Source organism: Penicillium verrucosum (assembly GCF_028828655.1).
Source record: "Penicillium verrucosum strain IBT 35672 chromosome Unknown utg000001l_segment0_segment0, whole genome shotgun sequence".
Lineage (NCBI taxonomy): Eukaryota > Fungi > Ascomycota > Eurotiomycetes > Eurotiales > Aspergillaceae > Penicillium > Penicillium verrucosum.
In genome coordinates, this window is record NW_026643210.1 from 2,983,611 (window position 1) to 2,998,786 (window position 15,176).

Sequence of the window (15,176 nt, forward strand, 5' to 3'; positions counted from 1 at the left end):
CTTTCTTCCAACCACTGCTCTATCTCTACCGAGTTGAACTTGGCATATATATATACATTCTTTTTCATTCCGCGACTACTCCTTGGAGAGGAAACCTCGGATTTTAGCGAGTGAAGTTTTTTAATTGGCTTTTGGGCGGGTATAAAAATTTTCTTGAGCGGAGTCCCAATACAAGGGCAAAAGGGCAGAAGCATGTGAGAAGGGCCAAAGGTCACCTCACCTGGTCATATACGGCGTTGCCAATGAATGGTGTCTACAGGGACCATCTCGGCCTGGACCTTTAAACGAATACAAATCTTCAAATCAATAGCTACTCTGTATCTTATGGGGCCCATCATTTTGACTTTACTCTTTCCTGCTCTTCTCATTCCAAAACTCCAGACCAGCCTTCTGGCGTAGCGTCCCGTACATTGCACTGCTGTCCAGGCATTCTCCGCCATATTTTCTCGCGGCCTCCATGTTAGCCCGAGCAATCTCAAGCCCAGGAAGCCCAACACCCTGCTCCTGGGCCATCGACATAGCATGTCTAGCATCCTTAATAGCAAGAGAAACCCCAAAGCCAGGGCGGGAGTCCAGGGGCGGCGCATAAGCCCCTGTAGTCAATCTGGAAACAAAGATAAATATGAAGAGCCGGAATGCCAGCACAGAAACAATCTTGTAACACACCTCTTAGAATACCCTCCCGCAACAGGACCAAAAGCCTCACCAATGAGCTCCTCCATAGGACCAGTTCCAAGCCCGGTCTTCTCAGCAAAGACCTGAGCCTCACCAACAGCCTCCATCATATTCACAGTAACAATGTTACCCGCGATTTTCAGAAGCGAGGACTTGGTAGCATCCTCGCCGCAATCAATCACGCGTCGACCCATCACATCTTGGATCAGAGGTTTGGTAGCATCAGTCGCACTCTTAGGACCACCAATAGCAAAAACAAGCTTGCCATCCACGGCGATCGGGTTCCCGCCGAAGACCGGCGCTGCTACGTACGATGCACCCTTGCTTTTCAGCTCCGATACGGCCGAGCTTACGGTCTCGGGATGCACTGTTGAGCAGTCGACGAAGATCTTATCCTTCAGGGAGTGGCTTGAACCCATCGCGGTAGATAGCAGGCCTTGGAGCACTGAGTCATTGGAGACCTGGGAGGGGCTTTAGTTGCATTGATATGTATCCTCTCGGTAGAATCGGCTTACCATGGTGAAAATGATTCCACATTGAGACACCAGCTTCTCGAAACTGGGTTCTGGAATTGCTCCTAGCGCTCGCAGGGGTGATCCGCGCGACATCGTGCGGTTCGAGTAGATCAGGCTGGTAGCCTTCTTCGCCGCTATGTGGCGCTGCAGGTTGGAGGCCATTGCTAGGCCCATGGACCCGAGTCCATACTGTGTTCATGGTTAGTTGTTTTGTCCATACCCATAGATGCTCTAGGGGTTACTTACCCAGCCGATTTGTGGCATCGTTGCTCGCTGTTTTCCGATTCTCGGTCACGATTTTATCTATAGACAACAACCTCAAGGATCGGGTAGAAAGGTTCAAGCAAAATTTGGCAGGGCGGAATCTACTTGAGCAGGGCAATGCGATCTTTGTATGAGTCCAGAGACGATAGGAAATGGTGGAGCGTGTTTCCCGAGGATATCGGAATCGGCCGACAGGAAGCTCTTCAGCGTTAGCAACGGCTTCTACTTTTATTGAGGATAAAGTAGGCTTGGTCTTTATTACTGTGGAGATATCATCCTCTCTCCCTATTTATATTCTATGCTTGGTGTGCCCTTGTAGTCAAGCCCCCGTGTATATACCCCTTAGTTAATGTGAGGCGTTCCACATGGACTATAGCCTGCGCATATATTGATTTCAGCATCATCCCATTACTTATCAAGACCTCAAAAGCATTATTTACACTCCAATTCATCATCTCTGAGCTTGTCTGGTGCAGGAATGTGGTGATGCGGTCACATACCGTCATGGCTGCGGCTCGCCCCCAGTTGTGGGGTGAATATCAGGTACGGTACGGTCACGTAAGTTATGATGCTCCGTCCGTCGTGGGCTCGACTTCAGACATCCCCAACACCTCCGCTCTCCCCTGAACCCTCCTATTTCCGCTCATCTTGGGAGTTTCCAAATAGAATACTAGTCTCGACGGTACTCTCGACTCCCAACCGTCGAATCCCCAATTCCTCCAAGATGGCGGAAATGCCCATTGGTACACACCGATCCCCCCCAGGCTACCGTGTCCCAGCTCCAAGCTAACAAGCTACTCCGCAGTCCTTGATGGAGGAACCGGCTTCCTCAAGGTCGGCTATGCCGCCCAGGTATGTCGCACGACCACTACAGTCCTTTTCTACTCTTGTCTAATTTATATTTCCTCGCCAGAACTTTCCAGAGCACCAGTTTCCCTCGATAGTGGGGCGGCCCATCTTGCGAACGGAGGAGCAGGGCGGCGACATCGTGGTCAAGGATATCATGTGCGGTGATGAAGCCGCCGCTGCACGCTCAATGCTCCAGATCAGCTATCCTGTATGTTTATCTCGGGGATTCTTGCCCTCGCCTGGTTATTCTACCCCGCCCTCCCCGCAAACCAGGCAAGTGTCTTGTGAATGCCTAACCCGTGCTGCTTTAGATGGAGAATGGAATTGTCAAGAAATGGGACGACATGCAACACCTATGGAACTACACCTTTTACGAGAAGATGAAGATCGACCCCACGGATCGCAAGATTCTCCTCACGGAGCCGCCGATGAACCCACTCAAGAACCGCGAGCAGATGGCCGAGGTCATGCTAGAAGGATACGGATTTGGCGGTGTCTATGTGGCGATCCAGGCGGTGCTGGCACTGTATGCCCAGGGTATGTGATGCAAGATCGTGAGTCCGGGATCAACACTGATGTCATGTTATAGGTCTGAGCAGCGGCGTTGTTGTGGATTCCGGTGACGGTGTGACACACATTATCCCCGTGTACGAGTCGACCGTACTCAACCACCACATTCGCCGCCTGGACGTCGCCGGCCGCGACGTCACTCGCAACCTGATTGCCCTCCTTCTGCGCCGCGGCTATGCGCTGAACCGAACCGCCGATTTCGAGACCGTCCGCCAGATCAAGGAGAAGCTCGCTTACGTCTCCTACGACCTCGAGTTGGACAAGAAGCTTTCTGAAGACACCACCGTTCTCGTCGAATCGTACACCTTGCCCGACGGCCGTGTCATCCGCGTCGGCAGCGAGCGCTTCGAGGCGCCCGAGTGCCTTTTCCAGCCACACTTGGTTGACGTTGACCAGCCTGGTATGGCTGAAATGCTCTTCAACTGTATCCAGGGTGCCGATGTCGATGTTCGCTCTAGTCTATACAAGGCCATCGTGCTCAGTGGTGGTAGCAGCATGTACCCTGGTTTGCCCTCTCGTCTAGAGAAGGAATTGAAGCAGCTTTGGCTCACCCGTGTACTGGGTGGCGACCCAGAGCGCCTGAACGTATGTCGAAGAAACCCTGGCAAAAATATAAGTACAACTTGGCTAACACCTTTCCAGAAATTCAAGGTTCGCATCGAAGATCCCCCTCGCCGCAGACACATGGTATTCCTGGGTGGTGCCGTGCTCGCCAACCTGGTTAGTCTTCTTTCTTTTCTTTTGACTGCGGTCCCTGCTAACACATTTTGCTCAGATCGCCGACAAGGAGGACATGTGGGTGAGCAAGCAGGAGTGGCAGGAACAGGGTGCACGCGCCTTGGACAAGCTCGGCCCGCGATGAACGCATTGTATTTAGCCGGTTCTTGGTCTGCTCCTTTTTTTCTCTGATTTCCTGCTTCGCATTGTTTGCAAGCCATGTTGCCCGGGTCTGTTTTTTTCCCCCTATCCTCTTTTTCCTACCTCCACCTTCCCCCTATCATTGTCGATATACTCCGTCCATCTTGTAGTTTCCCCTGTCTCTGCGCTTGCTTCCTACATCGTGCCTAGACTGGTCTGGCGCGGGTGGATTCGGGGCGTTCGTGACAGACATGAACGAAATATTTCCATCGGCTTTTTGTTGTATGCTAGGTTTGTAGGTAGACATTATGTACGTCTAAACTACCTAGGTAGCTATATGTACTTGGTTTCCTCTGCCTTTCCTATCTTAGCTGCCGCCGCTTTTATGAGGGCGCTTAGAGTCGGGCTCACTGATCGCTCTCTGATTACTCGGAGACTACTTAGAGGCATCTATTGAGCACTCAGTCTACGCTTAGACTATGCCCAAATAAGCACCTTGTCCCACAATATTATCTACTTTACGACCACTTTTTGATAGCCCTCAATTTTCATCATGCTCCTACGCCTTTCTCTGGCATAGTGCAGGACCTGACAACCCAGCCCATTTGGTGGGTAGGGTAGGGTTGGGCTATGGGCTCTATGAGCTATCCTGAGGTCTACACCTGAGGGCACAATGAATTCTAATAGTCGTCACCCGTCGACCCATAAAGATGCTCCCCTCGTTCCAGTACCTCAATTTCATCGCCGACTTCAATATATAATCCTGCTTCCTGCTCTTCGGCCCTCTTCAAGCTCCAATCCTCAGGAACACAATGCATGCCTAGATAGCCGAGTGCCGCTTTGTTTCCCATCTCGACCGTACGGTACTGCACCAAGGTTGTGCTTGGCTGTGGTTTGCCTCTTTTTTTCTGAGGAGGCGGGTTATCTGCATCAAAGGTGCCAGTCTCCGGGTTGACGTTAGGAATCGTGCATCGAGATGTACGACAAACAACAGAGAATGCCGGCGCAACACTAGCTCGAGGCCCAGTGCCGCCACTCTTTTGCAGGATGCAGTAGCGTTTCCAAGTCTCTTCTTCGTATGCCGGAGAATTGGTAATCCATATGTTTGCACGGAAACGAAGGGCATTCAGCGGCTGGTTTTCAGTGGGAAGGTGCGCGGACACAGCATGAACCGAGGACAAACTGTTGATGTTGATAGGTTGCTGATCCGTATAGCCATGCAGGGCCGGCGAACCAATGTATTTAAGTGGCGCAAGGTTCTTATCCGTACGGCTCAAGGTATCCGGCGTACATTTGAAAAGCGTGAGGCTTTGGTCTCCCGGTATCCCCAAAAACTTCTTTAGCTTGGGCAAAGCAGCTGCAATAGAAGGGATTCCGCTAATGTCGAGGCCCTTCGCATCACGATGATGGATGCCGAACGTTTTCATCTTTGCCTGGAAATCCTCCGTCTGGGCGGCCGTGATATGAAGAGGTACAATGAATGATAGTTGTGGTCGTGCGAAGGGATTCCATGTATGGAAAAATGTCTCAACCCGATTGGACCAACTTGGTAGGTCTGGGTCTTCGAATGTCACGACCACACACCCACCTGACTGCACTAGCGGGTCATGTGAATTGCTGTACTTATGAGGGAGCCATAACTCTGTCTTGATCTGGGACATGGCTGGTTTCTTGCGCTGGCTGATAAATCGCAATTTTGAGGCCGTGGGGTTTTCGTTGTTGACAGTTTCCGTTGCAAATGCAAAACATCTATCGTACATAAAGCCAGTCTTAGTGAGCAAGGCTCGATCCACCTCGACAGGCCCGCAAGACTTGATAGGATGAAGATATATTGCTTTAATGCGCGCTGGTCCCTCAATTCCAGCCTTCGGTGACAGGCCGAATTTAGGATCATATTGGTCTGCCATGTTGCTGGTAGTTAAGCCGAGCCTCTGTAGGTGTCTTAACCTCCTGCGTGTTGTATGGATATTCCCAGACTGTATGACAACAGCCAAGTGAATGCTTAACAGACATATCAGAGTTATAGCACCACGAATAACGAGAGGACCGTTCAGGGAAGTCTGAAGATATTGCAAAAGATGGATGAGCATATTTAAGAAAGATTGATAAGAAAGATTGATTTTGGGGGGTTTGGGGCCTCTTAAAGTGTGTGCGAGACTCGATATGGCGAGAAGCTCGGTAAGTGATGAATGCAAGTGCTGAAGCGAGAACTTCACATAATGACAAAAAAAAAAAAAAAGAAAGCAAACCCGATCGATACATATGAAATTTGGCCTTGGGGTTTGTTACAGGGCAGAACACCGCTTTTCCATTTCAGGAAGTTAATAGGAGTGGGTCTACCTCATGGCACTTCATTCCAAGGTTGTTAGTCGAGATAACATAATACCAAGGTAACTGTCTACCCTAAAGTCCCTATACCTAACTATATAGTACATCTTATATTATACGTATAATAGAAGGCTTCTTTCGTCTAATAAGGGAGTAAGATCCGATTGGTATATACGATAATACTCCGAGTCCTAGGCATACTACCAAAGAGACTCTTGATTTCTTCGAGGAGCTTAGGGTTATTATGATAGAATGGCCTACCTTTTTACCTGATTTAAACCCTATTTAGGAGGCATAGAACTAGATGAAGGATTATATTTAGAGAAAGTATAGGGACCAGCACTTTCCTTTATCGAAGCTTCGTGGTATGGTTTAGGAGGCCTAGGATACTATATAAGATAGTAAGATAGTAAGATAAATAGTAAGAAATTGAGAGTTAAGAGTAAGAATACTATATAAAATACTACGCTAATTGTGCACCAGTAAAAGTGAGTGGAGGTGGGTGAATCTTTATAGGGTAGACTGTTGTATTCATGATCATGTTTGCATACAGTCTTTCGTCAACATCAGCATACGACGCACAAACGCACAAAGGCATACCCATATGTACCCACTCCTCCTTCTCTTCAGCGAAAAAGCCTACCCACAACCCTGGGTAGAGACACATGTGTAAACTCAGGAAACCCGAAAATGCAAAATGCTGCACGCAAAACGCAACAGAATAAACGAGGACTATCACAACAGAAGGAGTAACGTGAAGAGAGAAACAAAGACCAAAATTAAAGACCAGTCAGCAATCAATCCCCAGACTAAGTCTCCACAGCCCCCGGCGAAACGGCCAAGATAACCGCGAGAGTAGCAATAATCAGCGAAGCAGCCACAAACGCCGTAAGTGCCACACTGCCCCGACTAGCCGGAAACTTCCCCCGAATAATCCAATACTGGCTTTGGAAGTAACGGTGGAAGCCGACAACAAGGATCAGAATTGAGACACCGATGAAAGTCGAGCCGAGGGGTTTGCCCACGCTACGAAGACGGGCGGATGCAGAGGAGACGTGGAACGCGGCTGAATCGTAGCCTGACGAGGCGAGATGCGGTGGTAGGATGCCCGAGTATGAGTTGGAGGTTGGGTCGAAGTATTTGGCGTTTGTGTTTGAGGCGCTGTTCAGACGGAAGAGTTGCGTTACTGCAATACCAATTGAGGCGAAGGCTAGGGAGGTGCGCATCCAGGCTAGGAAGGTTCGTTCTGTTGGAAAAGAAGTGAATGTTAGAGGGGTCCATGGGGCATTTTTATGGTAGGTTGTGTATATCGTACCTAATGCGAGGTGGTCGCGGGCTACACTGCCTTTGTTCTCTAGCTCGAGGCTGCCGTATCGATCTGCGAATTGACTATACCAGGACTGCTGGGGCTCGGAAGTCGAGACTTGGTTCGTTGGTTGCCAGGAATTATCACGGTTCGCATTGTTTAATTGGTGATCTTTGAGCTGGGAGGCGACTGCTTGGTCTGTGGACTGATAGTTGCGCCCCGGGGGACCGGCTGTGTTGATTGGGGTGGACTCGGTGGATTGGGAAGTAGTCTGAACTGGGTTCTGGCTACGTGCATGCTTTCGGGACGAGGAGCTTGAGTGGGACCGGGATCTGCTGAAGGAGGATGACAGGGTTGAATCTGCAGGCAAGCGTGACGATGAGTGGTTATTTTTCACTCCTCCAGACGTACTGGGACCTGTCGGAGGCGGCGCCGATGAGTCGAATGTATTCATTATGGCGTGCTAGTCCGCTGATCTCCCACAGGGGAATATTGTCCAATACGAGGTCGCTAGGACCAAGTTTATGCAGGGGCTGAAGGGCTATGTCTTTGGATGTCAACAGAGGATGAAAAATAGCTGTTCGAGATAAAATGTTCACGGGAATGGAAAACAATAGCTGTGTCTGGTATTTTGGAGCCTTGTCATCTGCATTTAATTTCACTCCTCCTCTTTTCAGAGTGCTGTGACCATCATGTGGCACATAATGTGACCTTGAGCAAAAGCGCGAAACGATGTGCTGATCTCCCGGTCACCTGACCAATCCGGGGAAGCGATCACATGCTCCACTCTAACCCACTTGGGCCAAGTGAAAGGTCCGAAGTGTTAGTGCGACTTGTAAAGCTTTGTAAAGCTTGATATGTTGATATACACATTGAACTAGATCATTACTTCTAGTCCTGTACCTACTCTAATCTTCATATATGATTAGACAATCTACCACCTCGTTCTCTTCCTCCCACTACGAAATTGCGTCATCCTCTATTTAAGGCAGGCGGTCAGTCCTGTGTTATGCTCTTTATCGACTTATCGACTTATCCAACTTATCAATTTCCTTCCCCCTCATTCAACCAACAGAATGGCAGAACAGACATCTTTACCATCTCCTACGGGGAAGGTCGATCTCTCTAAAAAACTCTCTGACTTGCGGTCAAATACCCGCAGGGCAAACCCAAACTCCCGAGATCTAACTCCAACAACCCCTCCTCTCCCTTCGCCGCCCGATCTCTCCGTTCACCAGTACCGGCATCCACACCGCCGCATCCTTTCCCCCAAAGACCATGAACTCTTCCTCTCATCCCCGACCTACAAACTTGTCCTAGCCTTCATCTTTGGGCTAACTGATTCCGTGCGGGGGCATTCTATCACCGACCTCCAGAAAACTCCTCAATCCGAATCCATCTCCAAGGTCCTCTCAATCGTCACTCAGATTCGTTCCCTCCTAGCCAAAAACCCGCCAATCGACCAGGGTGGTTCTCGATTCGGCAATCCTGCCTTCCGAGCGTTGTGCGACGATGTAAGCGCGCAGAGCGCATCATGGCACACCAACATTCTTGGGCTGAAAGACGCTGGCGCAACAGAAGAAGCTTCGACATATTTAATCAACTGCCTGGGATCACAAGAGCGGATTGACTACGGCTCCGGTCACGAACTCAACTTCATGATGTGGCTGCTATGTCTGTACCAGCTCGGTCTTCTCCCCGCCAGCGACTTCCCCGCCGTCGTGATCAAGGTCTATGTCGAGTACATGCATCTCATGCGCGAGATCCAGTCAGCTTACTATCTTGAGCCTGCTGGATCGCACGGTGTCTGGGGTCTGGACGACTACCATTTCTTGCCGTTCTTGTTCGGAGCTAGTCAACTTGTCGGGCACCCATATATCACTCCCTTGGGTATCCACAACACGGCTACTTTGGACGAGGAAGGTGATCATTATCTCTATCTGGATCAGGTCCGTTGGGTCGAAAGTGTCAAGACTGTCAAGGGACTGCGTTGGCATAGCCCTATGCTGGACGATATCTCTGGTTCTAAGAATTGGACCAAGGTTGAGAGTGGTATGAAGAAGATGTTCGTTAAGGAAGTACTAGGGAAACTCCCTATCATGCAACACTTCTTATTCGGTAGTCTCCTACCTGCTGCTGAAGACATGTCCGATCCTTCTGAGGCAGATTCTGAGCATGACGGTCATGACCATGCCCATGGCCACGACCATCCTCACGAGAGCGCAGATTGGTTCGGTGATTGCTGCGGCATCAAGGTACCCAGTACTGTGGCTGCGGGCGCTGAGATGCGTAAGCGTATGGGCGGATCGAATCTGCGCCCAATTCCTTTCGATTAAGGCCTCAGATGGGAATCTCGGACATGTCAACAAAATAATGAATCAACATGACTAGCGTATTAGAAAATGTTGAAACCGATAATCTCCATATAATTCTAGTTACTCGAGCAATTTGCTTTCTACTCCTCGTAATCCTAAAGTGCCGCCTGATCAAGCCCTGTCGATTTCAACCTGTAATCTCACTTATGTACATACACGACACAACGGGCTACCACACTTCTTTCCACTGTGTTCCAACCCCAGAAATCCGCTACCGCCATGTTACACTTGCAGTCCCCGTAATTCCAGAGCAGCCTTTTGGTACAGTATAGCTCCGGTTAGGATTACTTTCCCAAGTAATGGTACCGTCTGACCCTTTCTTGAAGAACTTATACTCAAAAGTGGTACCAGCGGGGAGATCGATACTGGCAGTCCACAATGGGTTAGACGTTGTGTATGACCCTGCAGATAGGGCGATCGCCGACGAGGTAGACCAAGAGCCCAACTGGCTGATTGATCCGGTGACGAAGACATTCTGTCCATATGATGTGGTCGCCAACTCCTTGAAGGTTACCGGGACGGTGGTGGCGGTAGTAGCACAGGGTGTAGTAGATGTGATGGTGCTTGTCTTGCTTGTCGTAGAAGTTGCAGGGCTAGTAGTCGAAGTTGACCCTCCCCCCGTACCCCCAATAGCAATATCAGCACAGTTGAGATAAACTTGGCCCGTTTGGAAAGAGTTCCACCGGAAGCGCAACAGCGTGTGGGCCGAGTCATAGTCTGGGATTTTGATTTTCTTCGTAACTGTGTAGCCACCGGCGATAGTTGTCTTGCAAGAGTTTAATGGAGCGCCATCCACGCCCTGACAGCCGCGTTTGCTGTCGGCACTGAATGCATTGCAAGTGAACCAGTCATTGCGCCAGCATGCTTGACCAGCAGTGCAGTCAGGACTGTAACCACAGGTCTGGCCTGTGACATCTGTACATTTCAATTCACCCTCCAGGAAACAGTCTTCGGCAGCTTGTTTCTCGGCATTGGTTGGAAGGTAGTTTGGGTCGAGAAATAAATCGACTAGAGCCTGATTCTGGCAGATACCGTAGGTAAACATGCCACCATGGTCACCATTGTGGTCGACACACCATTGCACATCGACGATCTGGTTTGCAGTATATGTGGCGACGACAGAATTGCCCCAGTGAGCGCTGGGCTGGTTATAATCAACACTAACTCGAGCATTGTAACCACATGGTCCACTTCGGCCAACTTGGGGTCCTTCCAGATCCGGCCAAGGAGCGACTGGTTCAAGGATGGAACATTCTGGGCAGGTATCAATGCCAGCCTAATAATGTTAGCCTAGCGTATTATATCTATGAATTCATTGTCTGAGATCATACCTCAAATCCAAGTCGAGTACGACTTGATGGAATGGTCAGGTAACCATGAGCATTGACTGAGGATAACAGACCTGCTAGAGTCAGAATAGAGGCTGCCTTCATCTTGGATATACTGTTTCAAAGTTCTATGGACTGGACATAAGCTGCTCGACTGTTGAAATCGAGCGAAACATCGCCATTTTATATATGTATTTCCCATAATTCTTCCTCGATATCAGCCATGTCAGACTCCTGCGCTTCCGAAATTGCCGTCGGCTTGGAAGTCTGAGAATGTATGAGCATTGTCTTGGTAGGTATATATCTTCATAGGCGTATTTTATTTTGTGGTGTGAAGCCCGATAACTGTCCGTTAGCCGCTAGGGAAAGGGTATGCAAGCGTCAACCTCTTAGTCGAATTTCTTCAAGCCTCGACAAGAAAAGCCGATAAATCCCCGCTTCCCTCTCATGTACTAATAGGGTAATCAGCATAGTTAGCCGACGGCAGTGTTCGGCACTTCCGTTTCTTCGGGACATTGGGACATTCGTAGTTAATCCACTTACAATCAAGGAGTACAATTAGAAAAGGTGAATGACCTAGAGTTAACGTCCAATTCTCCAAGTATGTTTGCTTACTGATCTTTCTCCCAAGGCCCTAGCATTTCCAAGGCAAGGTGGCATACACCCACGTCTTACTTCGCCCCTACAATATATTATGATTCTTCACCATTGTGCCCCCTCCTAGGCCCTCCTAGGGGACGCCCAATTACGCCACGGGCGTTGACATATACCACGCGCACCATAAAGAAGTCATGCGCGCCGGTTTTCACCTAAATTACCTTGCTATCCGTGTATTTTATCTTACTTTTTCACCAGATGTCTCTAAGTAATCAACGAGGGACCAGTGTGTCTGAGGTCAGACCGAACATCACTCAGTAAGCCGACTCTGAGCACCTCCAAAAGAGAAGACAGCTCAAGTAAATAGGAAATACACTAACTACATAGGGGTGCCTGCATACGTGCGTACTTGATTTCTTCTGCCACTGCATCGTCTTCCGTTTCCGTTCTAGGGCTTATGTCTTATCGCTATTTGTTCACCGAGTTAGATCTATCAGGGGAAATCTATTGAAGAGACCTTATATCGAGTCGACCGGAAGTTGTTCGTATCTTTTCTTTGAATAGCTCGAATACTTCAGCTAAAAAGGGGACCACCGATTTGAACACTTTCTAGATATGACTTGGTCTTGGAGGTTTCTTGTTTTGTGAGATGGTTTCCATAATAGGCTAAGAAAAATAAGAAGAAAGTAAGAAAACCGAAGGAATATTATATTAGAGTCGGCCTATGCTAGGTATATTATTCAATTTGCATGTCTAGGGCAAGGAGTCCATGGCTCATCTGTAGTGGTTGTAAGATACGAGAGGTACCCAGCCTTTAATAGAGTATATAACTTTTATTGGTCTATCCCATAATTCCTCCCTGCTTGTCCATAGCATACTAACATCTCTTTTATTGTCTTTTCTATATGTAGTTTTGAATTAGAGAGCGTATGGTGGTAAGCTCCCGCACTTTCAATAGACAAGGCCACGCTACCCTGTTAGGCCCACTTCTGCAGTCTTGGATGAAGAAAGAAATGTCCCCGCCGGAGATTTATCCCACTAGTTCTGGACCGGGAAAAATACTTCGAGCCAATAAGTGACATGAGACACTTGGGATAGTCTTCGTGGGGAAGTACCTTCAGCATACATTCACACGCTTTAATCCGGCTGTATGCACAATCTACATTAAACATACATTCATGTGTAGTTTACAAGTTTACATTGGACAAGGTAGTGTATGTTCTGACTTGTTGGCAAGAGATAGAACATATTCATATGGTTTCTAACCCTTCCTAAGCTCACTACACATCTCACATCTTCAGGGCGCTAAAGCCCTAAACTTCCGGTTCAGGCGGCACAATTTTATGGCTAAGCTTGTCTGCTTCCAGTCCAATGGCCATTCAATTTGATTGCAAGAAAGGGAAAAATCCCGGTGGCACAATCTTAGTGCTACTACTATGATGCGGGGTGCATTCAACACAATCCTCAAGGCTCTCTCTCCCCAGGGCCATCCTTGTAACATATGTAAGTCTTTTGGAAGAAAATGTTTTGTCTCACTCTGACTCCGCAATTCAGTGTGGTTTCGATATGCCATTGGGATTAACCGGAATTGTGAAGAATACCTTTCGCCTATATTATCAAGTAAACAATGCGTCTTGATTAAAATAATTGGAGGAGAATTACCGCCACATTAGTGACCCTTGCTACCCATCTAAAAAAAGGCATTCTTGCCTGATGATCTGAATAATATAAATACGAAGGCCAGTCACTGCACGGGATTCAACGCCCATTGAAGCAGCAACTCGTTCCTAAGTTAAACAGCGGCAAGACTTGCCCGATCTACTCTTCCAAAGGTGATCAAACATGTTCTCACGACGAAGCTTCGAACGCTTCTGCGCACTGGTTCTAAGCCTTGCTGCCACTGGCACGCTTGTTGAAGCTGGGCCCTGTGATATTTATGCCTCCGGGAACACACCTTGTATCGCCGCACATAGCACCACGCGTGCCCTATACAGCGCCTATACCGGTGCACTCTACCAGGTCAAACGTGGCTCCGATGATACCACGACCGATATCTCGCCACTTTCCGCTGGTGGTGTTGCAAATGCCGCTGCCCAGGACAAATTCTGTTCAAGCACAACTTGCTTAATTACCATCATTTATGACCAGTCTGGCCGCGGTAATCACCTCAAACAGGCTCCGCCTGGCGGATTCAAAGGCCCCGAAGCTAATGGCTACGATAACCTGGCCAGCGCGATTGGCGCCCCGGTCACACTGAACGGCCGGAAAGCATACGGTGTCTTCATGTCTCCCGGCACCGGCTACAGCAACAATGCCGCCAGCGGCACAGCTACAGGGGATGAAGCAGAGGGCATGTACGCAGTGCTTGATGGAACCCACTACAACGGTGCCTGCTGCTTTGACTACGGCAATGCCGAGGTCAGCAGTACCGACACGGGAAACGGCCACATGGAGGCCATCTACTACGGTGACAACACCGGCTGGGGCTCCGGCGCTGGGAGTGGTCCTTGGCTCATGGCCGACCTGGAGAATGGCCTGTTCTCTGGCTCCAGTCCAGCCAACAATGCCGGCGACCCGTCATTGTCCTACCGTTTTGTCAATACGGTTCTCAAGGGAGGGCCAAACAAGTGGGCCATCCGTGCTGGCAATGCCGCGTCCGGCTCTCTATCAACATACTACAATGGTGCGCGTCCAAGCGCGTCTGGATACAACCCGATGAGTAAAGAAGGTGCCATTATCCTTGGCATCGGCGGTGATAACAGCAACGGCGCCCAAGGCACCTTCTACGAGGGCGTAATGACCTCCGGCTACCCGACCGATGCCACCGAGAACTCAGTGCAGGCTAATATAGTGGCGGCCAAGTATGCCACCGCGTCGCTGACTAGCGGGACCGCGCTCACCGTCGGTTCGTCAATCTCGCTGCGGGCTACCACGTCCGGCTACACGACGCGCTACATCGCACACACCGACTCGACTGTCAATACCCAGGTTGTCTCGTCATCCAGCACCACCGCTCTCAAAAAGCAAGCTAGCTGGACGGTTCGCGCTGGTCTTGCCAACAGCGTTTGCTTCTCGTTCGAGTCCGTCGATACCCCGGGAAGCTTCATCCGGCACGCTGACTTCTCGCTCGTGCTTGCTGCCAACGACGGCACCAAGTTGCTCCATGAAGATGCTACATTCTGCCCACAGACCGGCGTAAGTGGTCAGGGAAGCTCGATTCGTTCCTGGAGCTATCCCACTCGCTACTTCCGCCACTACGAGAATACGCTTTACATTGCGAGCAACGGTGGTGTCCACGAGTTCGACTCCGCTACTTCTTTCAATGATGATGTGAGCTGGGTGATCAGCACGGGCTTTGCTTGAGATTTATCCCATATTTCATAGACAAGGGGTAGAGATGTGCTGGGAGTGAAACTTATATCTAGTATTATTAACGTCAATAATCCTGCCATTGACTACGGGCGACTAATAGGACCGCCGATACATGACTGTCACAGCTGATGGCATGGCC

At 49.5% G+C, this 15,176-nt stretch overlaps 7 protein-coding genes across 7 annotated transcripts; 3 read left to right on the forward strand and 4 right to left on the reverse strand.

Moving 5' to 3' along the window:
• Positions 1 to 345: 345 nt before the first annotated feature.
• N7516_001099 (NAD(P)-dependent oxidoreductase) lies at positions 346 to 1,454 on the reverse strand (the record flags this gene model as incomplete). Its single annotated transcript, XM_057213821.1, has 4 exons — positions 346 to 604; positions 667 to 1,136; positions 1,191 to 1,379; positions 1,437 to 1,454. The coding sequence occupies 4 exons, from the start codon at positions 1,452 to 1,454 to the stop codon at positions 346 to 348; spliced, it is 936 nt and encodes a 311-aa protein (XP_057075704.1).
• Positions 1,455 to 1,937: 483 nt separating this feature from the next.
• Positions 1,938 to 3,735, forward strand: N7516_001100 (actin-related protein 2; the record flags this gene model as incomplete). The annotated part of the gene is made up of 7 exons (XM_057213822.1): positions 1,938 to 2,197; positions 2,260 to 2,306; positions 2,368 to 2,511; positions 2,615 to 2,840; positions 2,893 to 3,458; positions 3,516 to 3,593; positions 3,649 to 3,735. The coding sequence occupies exons 1-7, from the start codon at positions 2,020 to 2,022 to the stop codon at positions 3,733 to 3,735; spliced, it is 1,326 nt and encodes a 441-aa protein (XP_057075705.1). The 5' UTR covers positions 1,938 to 2,019.
• A 676-nt stretch (positions 3,736 to 4,411) lies between these two features.
• Positions 4,412 to 5,638, reverse strand: N7516_001101 (uncharacterized protein; the record flags this gene model as incomplete). The annotated part of the gene is made up of 1 exon (XM_057213823.1): positions 4,412 to 5,638. The coding sequence occupies one exon, from the start codon at positions 5,636 to 5,638 to the stop codon at positions 4,412 to 4,414; it is 1,227 nt and encodes a 408-aa protein (XP_057075706.1).
• A 1,230-nt stretch (positions 5,639 to 6,868) lies between these two features.
• Positions 6,869 to 7,819, reverse strand: N7516_001102 (uncharacterized protein; the record flags this gene model as incomplete). The annotated part of the gene is made up of 1 exon (XM_057213824.1): positions 6,869 to 7,819. The coding sequence occupies one exon, from the start codon at positions 7,817 to 7,819 to the stop codon at positions 6,869 to 6,871; it is 951 nt and encodes a 316-aa protein (XP_057075707.1).
• A 622-nt stretch (positions 7,820 to 8,441) lies between these two features.
• On the forward strand, positions 8,442 to 9,701 carry N7516_001103 (serine/threonine-protein phosphatase 2A activator; the record flags this gene model as incomplete). The annotated part of the gene is made up of 1 exon (XM_057213825.1): positions 8,442 to 9,701. One exon carries the CDS (start codon positions 8,442 to 8,444, stop codon positions 9,699 to 9,701), a length of 1,260 nt encoding a protein of 419 aa, XP_057075708.1.
• A 250-nt stretch (positions 9,702 to 9,951) lies between these two features.
• On the reverse strand, positions 9,952 to 11,173 carry N7516_001104 (uncharacterized protein; the record flags this gene model as incomplete). The annotated part of the gene is made up of 2 exons (XM_057213826.1): positions 9,952 to 11,016; positions 11,072 to 11,173. The coding sequence occupies 2 exons, from the start codon at positions 11,171 to 11,173 to the stop codon at positions 9,952 to 9,954; spliced, it is 1,167 nt and encodes a 388-aa protein (XP_057075709.1).
• A 2,334-nt stretch (positions 11,174 to 13,507) lies between these two features.
• On the forward strand, positions 13,508 to 15,028 carry N7516_001105 (alpha-L-arabinofuranosidase B; the record flags this gene model as incomplete). Its single annotated transcript, XM_057213827.1, has 1 exon — positions 13,508 to 15,028. The coding sequence occupies one exon, from the start codon at positions 13,508 to 13,510 to the stop codon at positions 15,026 to 15,028; it is 1,521 nt and encodes a 506-aa protein (XP_057075710.1).
• Positions 15,029 to 15,176: the final 148 nt, after the last annotated feature.